The 10979-nt window shown below is 44.8% G+C and overlaps 1 protein-coding gene across 1 annotated transcript in view; it reads left to right on the forward strand.

Moving 5' to 3' along the window:
* The window catches only part of ITPR2 (inositol 1,4,5-trisphosphate receptor type 2), a 592637-nt gene extending 581881 nt beyond the window's left edge, over positions 1–10756 (forward strand). The window contains exons 56-57 of the mRNA XM_052640930.1: positions 9810–9971; positions 10670–10756. Coding sequence (XP_052496890.1) covers positions 9810–9971; positions 10670–10756 — 249 coding nt within the window. The remainder of the gene's footprint in view (positions 1–9809; positions 9972–10669) is intronic.
* Positions 10757–10979: the final 223 nt, after the last annotated feature.

Below are 10979 nucleotides of genomic sequence, written 5' to 3' on the forward strand. Positions count from 1 at the left end.
CCTGTGCTGGGCCCAGGCCAGCCGCTCCCACCGCGGTGATGCTGCATATAAAACAAGGGGACTAGGAAACTGGACCGGTGTCCAGTCCCTCCCAGCTGAGACTGGGACTACCAGCCTGGGGCCCTGCCGAGATCAGTAACCTGTTAAGTCATTTTCATTCCACCATTCTTCTTTCGGTGGTACTTCTGCTGGACCTTGGGAGCAGGGACTGGATAAAGTAGGCCTTGTCCCTGGAGGGCTCCCACACCAGCAGCCCCCTGGAGGCAGGGCCATGGAAAGGGGTCAGGCAGGAGCCCTGCAGGGATGTCAAGGTCTCTTGCTTTTCAGCCTTCGTCAAATGCCTCTAAGGGACAGATTCCTGCCTCTGTGGAGTCTGTTCAGCAGTCCGAGGATCTTTGATGTTTGTACCTTGCTTTGTAAGTTTCAGGGCTTCCCAGGTGGTGCTAGTGGTAAAGAATCCTCCTGCCAATGCCAGGAGATGCAAGAGATGCGAGTTCGATCCCTGGGTTGGGAAGATCCTCTGGAGAAGGAAGTGGCAACCCACTCCAGTATTCTTGCTGGGAAAGTCCCATGGACAGAGGAGCCTGGCGGGCTACAGTGCATGGGGTCGCAAAGAGTCAGACATGACTGATACAACACACATCCACATCTCCACCTTGTAAGATTCAAACCACTTTCACATACACAATGCAAACATGACGTCCACACCTTTAGATTTGTAAAATATTTCAAAGTTTGAACATGACACCATAAAGGAGTTTGTTGCTTTACAAAAACTTTCATACAGATTTGCCTTGAATAACTAACATATTTTAAATTTCTCAAGCCACCCATGTCGGGTACTCTGCCAGAGTCTCAGGAACTCAGTTGCAGAAGGAAGATACAGAACAGAATAAACAGAGACAGAAGGAAGATGCAGTTAATAAAGGGTGGCAAATGAATCTTCCAGTCCTGGAATGTGCTATTTTTCTAACACAGCAAAATTTTTACTCTTATTCCCTCCCTTTTTTTAGGATTAGTTGACAAGTTTCTCATTTATTTATCAATCCAAGAATAGCATTTTAGCTTCAAAGGACACAGCTGGACCCTTTCTTTCATTGACAGTCCCCGGTGTTTGTCAGACAAGAGTGTGTTTCCCAGCTCATCCTTCCTTCCTTTTAACCCAGGGTCTGTGTGCAAAGCCCTGTGAGAATCAGCCTTTTTGTTGTCCAGATTAAGCAACTCTGGTCACATACAGGTGGAGTGTTCACTAGGAACAAAGCTAGAAGTCCAAATGCCAGTGTTGTGGGTGTTCCTTAAAGGTTTGAGACAACGTCTCACCTGCCAGCAAGGCCGCCATATTGGTTGGAGGGTGGGAGGCCCACCATGCCCCTCCTTCATGGAGCAGAGGCTGGGATGGGCTGTATCTGGGCTGAATCCTTCTTCCAGATTATTGGCCTTGGTCTGTGAAGTTCCAGGAAAGCAGGAATAGTGTCTTTCCCTCAGGGACCTTCCAGTGAGTAGATAGTGTTAGCGTTGCTGGTGTTCCTTTTGAGAGCCATTTCTGCTGACATCTTGAAACCAGAAGTGCCAAGAGAGGAATGTAGTGGGTCACACTGAGGCTTTGGGCAGATGGTTTTGCTCCTCAGCCTAGGAGGCTTCACATACAGTTTTAGAATAGAAACTGCAGTGTAAATTTAAGGCTTAGAAGAGGATGGTAACCAAGAAAAACCTTTGCAGATGGTCTTGTGACAGCATGTATTAAGCATAGAGAGTCTGGAAGTGGAGGTGAAGATACATGTACAGTGGTTTATCAGTATTCCAGTACAGCACAGTACAATGGTACGTTCAGTGTGGTACCTCTCATTAGCAATATTTCAGAGAAGTCTGCAAAATTGCAGCTAATGTCAAGGGTCAATCAATGTATTTCCACAGTATCTGCATCTACATTTCTGATATAATGCCTAAAGCATTTATTTCTGATTTTCAATAAATAAATCTTTAGCCTACCCGAGAAGAAATATCAGGGGAATTCAAGTTATAAAATATATTCTCACTGTGGTGCATGCTTAGTCGGTCAGTCGTGTCCGACTCTTTGTGACCCTCTGGACTGTAGCCTGCCAGGCTCCTCTGTCCATCAGATTCTCCAGGGAAGAATACTGGAGTGGGCTGCCATTTTCTCCCTCCAGGAGATATTCCCAATCCAGGGATCAAACCTGTGTTTCCTGTGTCTCTTGCACTGTAGGTGGATTCTTTACCCACTGAGCCCTTGGGTAGTCTCTATTTTCTCTGGCAAGTTGAGAAGCTAAGCATTTGGCATGTCTATTGGACGTGGAGAAATAGTCCAGGGTAATGAAAAGAGTACAAGATTTCCAGTCACCTAGGGTGGAGGCCAAAGCTTGGCCCAGCCATTTACCACCACTCTGTGGCCTTGGCCAGTAACTAATCCTCTTCCTGTCTCAGTGTTGTCTTCTGTAAAATGGGGCTGGCAACAGTCTCAACCTTATGGAATTTTTGTGGGTATTGGCCGTAGCATGACTTAAGTGGCTGACACTTGCCAAGCAGCTAAAAATGGGATTATTACTATGATACAGAACTACAGTGCTTGCATTCTCTTTAACTTACATGCAGGCAACTTTTTTCCCACGTTTTTGAAATTAAAGTATAGTTGATGAGATGGCTGGATGGCATCACCAACTCGATGGACGTGAGTCTGAGTGAACTCCGGGAGTTGGTGATGGACAGGGAGGCCTGGCGTGCTGCGATTCATGGGGTCGCAAAGAGTCGGACACGACTGAGCGACTGAACTGAACTGAACTGATTTACAGTGTTTCAGGTATACAGCAAAGTGATTCAGTTATATATATATCGAGAGAGATAGATGTATGTATTGTTTTCAGATTCTTTTCTATATTATAGATTATTGTAAGATATCAAATACAGTTCCCTGTGCTAAACAGTAGGTCCTTGTTGTTTATCTGTCTTATATATAGCAGCATATATTTGTTAATTCAAAACTCCCAATTTGTCCCAGGCATCGTTTAATGTGTACCTAGTACACATTAAAGAGACATAAGACAGTTTCTCCAATGTTTGGCTCACTGAACTCAATCTTATTCTACTTTTCAATCTCATTGTGATACGGAGAGAAATCATTACACTCTATGTTTTTTTGAGCCTGTCATCGATTAAACATCAGCAGGGCTAGGTTACATTATGTAAGAGCTGTTCCACTACATTAAATTGAAGGACTTGTCCAGAAGTGGAAATCAAGTACAGAGGAACAGCTGTGAGACCTCAAGGAAACCTAAACTTTCTAGGATCCAGACTGGGCATCTGTAATGTGCTGAGCTTGGGTTATGTGGTTTCAAGGTTGCTTCTAGCCTAAATGCTATGTTTCTGTTTGCTCAGTTGGCAAGCTTAGGGCTTGTCTCAGCAATCTGATTTTTAAAGTTTTGAATTCATAACTCATGGAATGATGAGTTGGAAGAGACATAGAGACCACCCAGGGTTAACATTCTGGTTTTACAGACGAGGAAACTTGGATTTGGAGGATAAGGCTCCCCACCCTCCTTCTATCACATAGTTCATTTTTGGTTGAACTAAAATCAGAACCCAGGTGTCCTGACGCCTAGATCAGTGCCTTTTCCTTGATATTGTGTGGCCTCTTTCCTGAAGATGGGGTATCACATTTAAGGACAAATTATAAAGACAGCACAGATAAGCTCTGACTGACTCTGACAACCCAATCATTTACTGAATAACTACAAAATTAAATAAAGCAAATTGATCTGACTGTTAAAAGGACTATTTGAAAGGTTTTTACGCTCCTATCTATCCATCTTCTGGTCTTCTAAGAAGATGCATTATTATTAAAATTTAGGGATAGCAAGAGGATCACGGCTGCCATGCTCTCTGTCCCTTCATCTCTGGGAGTTGCATCTTGGTACCTTTGAAAAGCTTCGCTTTCCACTCACCAAGTTTCTAGGATCGTAAGTTGTAACCTCAGAAACTAACACTTAATCTGTAACTTCCCAACTTTATACTACCCTGTGGTCAAACATATTCATTCCTGGTGAATCAAAGAAATGATGTCATATTGACTAACCAAAGTCACCATGGGAATTTACTAATCGTGAGCATGATCACAGGCTGGACATAACCTATGTGAGTAACCAAGAAATAACAAATCAAATCAAACTGCTTTGTTAGATGGCAGCCATGTTACAAGTCAACACGGTGAGTGAGTGGTGTCTTGTTAACCAGCCAAGTGTTCTGGGTGTCTGTCCTGTGGTTCTGGCTCAGAATAAAGTCCAGGGTTTCCTTTCTCACCCTGCTCAGGCTGAGCCTCCTGTGGAAGCTGCTCCTTGTGACATTGGAGCAGAGAGAGGAAGTTTGGGGTATTTCATTGGAAACCACTTTCTGTGAAAAGCCACGTGCAGCATTTATTCTAAGAACTTGTTTGGATTTTAGTTACTTTTTGGTGAAAAGAATACACTTTCTATACTAGGAGAAATCAGTGGTGAACATTTATTTTTAAAAGGCTGGCTTTTTTGTAGAAAGAGGACAAAAGATAATCAATTTAGGGTGCTTATTTTTTGTTATTTTAGTGAGGTGCAAGGCATTCAAGTCAGGTTCCTAAAAATTAAGAAAAGGAACCGGAAAGCATGCAATTATGAAAAGAATCTTAATGACACATTATATTTTAGTTTCAGGTAATAGTCAGTTGGTATACAGAGAAGAAGAGGACTGAAACAGTATAAAATGAGTGGAGAAAAGGCTGAGAACCAAGCAAACATACACAGAGAAAGATACAGGCAGTGAAAGGAAGACAGATGAGAGAAACCAGACGGTTAGAAGAGAGAATGATTTGGGGGAGCTTAAAAGAAAGGACAGTGGAGCCGGGTGACTCCTCCCCAGCACTTAAGTCGGATTTGTCGTTATTTTCACCATCTTTGACTGAAGTCTTATCCTCCACCTAGGCTATCACTATCAATTCCACCAGCACAAGAATCGCACTGGATTTGGCTCCCTATTGTTCTCCCGGTGCCTAGCACAGACAGGGTCAACAAGGAAGAATTAGTCCATGAATACATGAACAAAGGAACAAGTGAAGAAAGAATGTGTAAGGAAAAGAGTCCCATGGCCCAACCGGCTGGGGCAGCGGTCCCCTGAGAACTGCTTTTGTTTCCTCAAAAGCAAGAGACTGTGGACTGAGCTGACCGGGCCCCTGAGATACCTATGATAGCAGTTTCTTTGGAGGCAGTTTCCAGCTCACCCATGTTATCTTTGCTAAGCATTGTTGTCGTTGTTCAGTCACTCAGTCGTGTCCAACTCTTTGCAATCCCATGGACTGCAACATGCCAGGCTTCCCTGTCTTCCACTATGTCCTGGAGTTTACTCAAACTCTGTCCATTGAGTTGCTGATGACATCTACCCATTTCATCTTCCATCGCCAACTTCTCCTGCACTCAATCTTTCCCACCAGCGGGGTCTTTTCCAATGAGCTAAGTATTAGAACAGTGTTTTGTCTCTGTTTCTCTAGGAAACGTTCTGAAAGCTGAGGTTTTCGCCACCTCCATCATGTCTCCTGGTACCTCCTCAGCCCAGATCCAGCCAGCCATCTGAGGCTGTCACACCTTTCTGTTCCATCCTGGGCTTCCTAAGTGGCACTAGTGGTAAAGAATCCACCTGCCAGTGCAGGAGACACAAGAGACTCGGGTTTGATCCCTGGGTCGGGAAGATCCCCTGGGGAAGGAAATGGCAACTCACTCCAGTATTCTTGCCTGGGAAATCCCATGGGCAGAGGAGCCTCGTGGGCTACCGTCCATGGTGTCACAAAGAGTAGGACATGGCTGAGTGACTGAGTATACATATGCATATCATTTTAACTTTTTTTTTTTTTGGCTGCACTGGGTCTTACTTGTAGCATGCAGGATCTTCAGTGTTCGTTGTGGCATACAGACTCTTTTTTTAGTTAAGGCATTTGGGAGCTTTTATCTGCAGTATGTGGGATCGAACCCAGGCGCTCTGCATTGTAAACATGGAGTCTTAGCCACTGAACCACCAGGGAAGCCCCATTTAATCCATTTTATGTGTAAAGTTTTGTGCTATTCAGTACTTTCACATCGTTATGCACACATCCCCACTGTCCATCTCCAGAAATTTTTCATCTTCTCCAACTAAAGTTCTCCAACTATACCCATGATATACTAATTCCTCAAATTCACTGATATTTTATCAGATTTCAGACTTTCTTACCCTAGTATTTTTATTTCCTGAAGTTATCCTACCTTATTATTATTCAACTTTCTGTCCACAGGCTCCTTTCTGGCCAGAAGGCCTAGATACAGACAGGTCTGGGTTGGGCTTCCAGCAAAATAATTTGCTAGCCTCAGTTCAGTTCAGTTCAGTCGCTCAGTTGTGTCCGACTCTTTGCAACCCCATGGACTGCAGCACACCAGGCCTCCCTGTCCATCAGCAACTCCTGGAGTCTACTCAAACACATGTCCATTGAATCATGGATGCCATCCAACCATCTCATCCTCTCTCGTCCCCTTCTCCTCTCGCCTTCAGTCTTTCCCAGAGTCAGAGTCTTTTCCAGTGAGTCAGTTCTTTGTATCAGGTGGCCACAGGAATGGAGTTTCAGCTTCAGCTTCAGTCCTTCCAATGAATATTCAGGACTTGATTTGCTTTCGGATGGACTGGTTGGATAAGAATCTTCTCCAACACCACAGTTCGAAAACATCAATTCTTCGGTGCTCAGCTTTCTTTCTAGTCCAACTCTCCCATCCATACATAACTACTGGAAAAGCCATAGCTTTGACTATATGGACCTTTGTTGGCAAAGTAATGTCTCTGCTTTTTAATATGCTGTCTAGGTTGGTTATAACTTTTCTTCCAAGGAGCAAGCGTCTTTTAATTTCATGGCTGCAGTCACCATCTGCAGTGATTTTGGAGCCCAGAAAATAAAGTCTCTCACTGTTTCCACTGTTTCCCCATCTATTTGCCATGAAGTGATGGGACCAGATGCCATGATCTTAATTTTCTGCAAGTTGAGTTTTAAGCCAACTTTTTCACTCTCCTCTTTCACTTTCATCAAGAGGCTCTTTAGTTCTTCTTTGCTTTCTGCCTTAAGAGTGGTGTCATCTGCATCTCTGAGGTTACTGATATTTCTCCCGGCCGTCTTGATTCCAGCTTGTGCTTGCCAGCCTCAGTTTCTGCATTTGTCAAATTCAGATAAGAGGTAGTACAGTAGATAATGCAGATTCTAAATAGATAAGAGAACTGGAGTTCACTGGATTGCCTATTATCCATCCCTCCTACCAGTCCACACACTGGTGTTCCTCTCACCAGCCACTGCTCTGCTGACATACCTAGCTTCCCGATAACCTTTGTCATTCTGATGCCCTTTCTGGGGGACACACCATCTTGTATCAGTCCAGCTCTTGGCCTCAGCTGCACACCCACCTGGGCTGTTGGTGAGCCCTGATCTCTGATGGAGTCATTCCAAGGTAGGGTTTCCCACTCCGCCCTGCAAGCATTCAGTGGTCTCTATTTGGCTTCTCTTCCCCTGGTGGCTCAGACAGTAAAGAATCAGCCTGTAAGACAGGATACCTGGGTTCGATCCCTGGGTCAGGAAGATCTCCTGTTGAAGGAAATGGCAACCCACTCCAGTATTCTTGCCTAGAGAATCCCATGGACAGAGGAGCCTGTTCATGGGGTTGCAAAGAGTTGGACACAACTGAGCGACTAACAGTCTCATTTCTCACTTTTCCCGTTCCTTATGCCAGCCACTTCAGATCTTTCCTTTTCACTCCATCTCCCTAATCTGCCACTACCCTAGTGGTTCTTGTTAATCTTCTATGTCTCCATAGATCAGACTTCTTAAAACTTTAGTGCACCTACAAATCATGCAGGCTCCCTAGGAAGTTCTGATTTCATAAGAGGTCGTGGGGTTGAAATCTGCTATTTTTACAAGCAACCCCAGGGAATTTTGACAGGCAGACTACCCAGTTCACTTTTCATGGAGGGCTGTCCTGAGCCACAAGCTCCTTGAGAGCAGATATTTTGTCTTACCTGATTTTCATCTTTAAATACCTGGCAATAGATGTTGAAGCACTAATCGAATAAATCTGGCTGTCACTCTGCACTTCAGAATAAGTTACCATTCTCCTTTGAAATGCTGATTAGCTTCAGCTGTTTAAATGCAGCTTAACTCTCTTGAATATTTTATCCTATCCTTTATCAGCCCTTTCCACTGCCATTGGGGGTCAGGAACTATAAAGAATGTGTTGTTCTCTGACTAACAACTACCAAAGAAACCAATCAAAGGGCCAGATGAGATTTAGACGGAAGTGCCAAGGTACGGAGGTTGGACGTTTCCCCTTTCCCCTTAGGAGAAGAAAGAACTCTTCCTGCTCTTGTTCTAGGCATCAGCTGGGCAGACGCCTTTGTAGCCACTGCAGTGGTCTTTTCTGGAGTGGAAAGAATCTTAAGCAGGAAGGTCACTGCTAGGGCTACTGGGAGAAGGTGATTTAAGGAAATAGGTAAATATAGACTGGGATTCCTGATCAGTGGCTAAAAGGCTTGTGTGTATGCTCAGTCACGTCTGACTCTGCAACCCCACGGGCTGTAGCCTGTCAGGCTCCTCTGTCCTTGGGATTCTCCAGGAAAAAATATGGGAGTGGGTTGCCATCCCCTCCTGTGTTGGATCCCTACCCAGGGATCAAACCTGGGTCCCTTGTATTGCAGGTGGATTCTTTACTGCTGAGCCACCAGGGAAACCCAGCCAAAAGGCTAACCTGCCTTCAAACCCTAGCTCTGCCAATTCCTAGCTTGTGGTGAGGGTAATTAAACTCTTGGAACTTCTCGATTCCTCATCTGTAAAATGGGAAACTTTCTTGAGGATTGAAAGATGGGATACAAGTAATTCACAGGGATTCTATGATGTTGGGCAATCAGGAAGAATTTCCAAGAGATGTGAGTATCTTGGTAACCATCTGTTTTTACCACAATGGAGGGAACACACACACACGTGCACTTACACACACACACCCCTACACTCTCAGCCTGGAAAAACAGAAGTGGCACGCGCTGTTGCCCTCTGGGGAAGTCTAACTCTAAAACCCCATCCCCACTGTAATAACATGTTTCCAAAAGGAGCGGACAGGCTAACCCAGGGCCATGCCCTCCCACTTCCCTCTTCCCCAGAGCCTGTCTTGGGGAAGTGGGAGGTAAATGGGCATGGGCACCTGGAACTGAAACATGCCTTTTATCATCTCCTATTCCACCACCGCTTCCTCCTCTGCGCCAGGGCATGGATCGGGTAGGGAGGATAAACAGCGCAGGCCTTTACTGTCCCCACACACATTTGGGTCTGCTCTTCTCAGCCTCCAGTGCATAGCTCTTCATTCATCAAGATTCACTAGTTGCCTACAGGGTGCAGGATGCTGCCCTAAATGCTTTACCGGGGACCTCCGGGGTAAACCATAAGAAATTCATTCCAATGTTTAAAATCTTCCCTCAGCTCATGAAGACTAATGTGGAACCTTCACTTCATTCCCACCCTCAACCTCTCCCCACGCCTGGCCAGAAAGAGTACCTTTTGCTTTGAAAGTGCTAAGAATGTTAATAATGCGTTCAGTTGCTCCGTTGTGTCCGACTTTGTGCGACCCCATGAACTGTAGCCCACCAGGCTCCTCTGTTCATGCTTGCCATTTTCTTCTCCCAAATATTAATAATAATGAACCCTTCTAAACATTCTTTACATAACTTCAGGCTCCCTTCCATATTTATTCCCTTGTTCCTGCACATTTATTTGCTTTCAGGAGAAGAATTTGGACTGGTTTCCTCGGATGCGAGCCATGTCCCTTGTTAGCAATGAAGGTGACAGCGAGCAAAACGAGATTCGGAACCTGCAGGAGAAGCTGGAGTCAACCATGAGTCTGGTCAAACAGCTGTCCGGTCAGCTGGCAGAGCTCAAGGAGCAGGTGGGTGCCCTTCGGAGATGGAGCTGGGTGGTGGTGGTGGGGGTGGGGGTGGTGATGGGAAATCTTTCACCACTGTGAGTGGGAGAGACTGGAGAATCCTGGCAGTGAGATTGTTATCCACGGGATTGTAAATCACAGTAAAGAAACCCCATGCTATGTTGTAAGAACCACCTCTCGGCAAGCAGAGGCTGCTTCTGCTTATCACACGCATCTTGTGTGACACTTCTTCTGTGGAACAGGGGAAAAGGAACAAATACTGAAAGACAGGGACCGCTTTGGACTTTCTGATAAAAAATCGTATATTCTGCCATCACAGCAATTATTAAGTTCGTCAGAAAAGCAGATCGTCATTAGTATCTGTCATTTCAGTGCTACTGTCAATCCCTTCCTCACGTAAGATTGTTAGCCTTAGTAAAAATAGTATCAAAAGTTAACTGTGGTCGCTTTTAAAATGACTAAGGTGATGGCAGTGATGATATGTGACAAGCAGGGGCTGCTTTAAAAGAACCATGGTTCCTCTTTCTTAACCACAGAGAGGGGTTTGCTGTGTTTCTCTGCCTATGGAAATTCATTTTTAAAAATATTTTCCCTTTTTCAATAAATATTCACTGGGAAATATTCACCCAACACTGTGTGTTCCACCAGCGCTGGGAAGGAGTGAGAAAAATCAGCTTAATACACTCTCTCTTTTCCCCCAGATGACAGAACAAAGGAAGAATAAGCAGAGACTGGGCTTTCTCGGATCAAACACACCCCATGTGAACCATCACATGCCACCACACTGATACCATGGGGGCAGCCGTGACTAGCCTTTCATCAGTGTGCTGCCTGATCACTGAATAAAGAACTGAGACGGAGGGGAGTGAACAGTGCCTATTGTTGAAAAGTTAAAAACAACCAAGTGCCAAGATGTTGAGTGGTTTAGCTCTGAGAACAATTTTTAACTGTGTTTTTCATGGTTGAGAAGACCAAACTTAAAATGCAGCCGCTAGAAAGCACACATCACGC

This window comes from Budorcas taxicolor, chromosome 5 (genome assembly GCF_023091745.1).
Source record: "Budorcas taxicolor isolate Tak-1 chromosome 5, Takin1.1, whole genome shotgun sequence".
In the NCBI taxonomy this organism is placed as follows: domain Eukaryota; kingdom Metazoa; phylum Chordata; class Mammalia; order Artiodactyla; family Bovidae; genus Budorcas; species Budorcas taxicolor.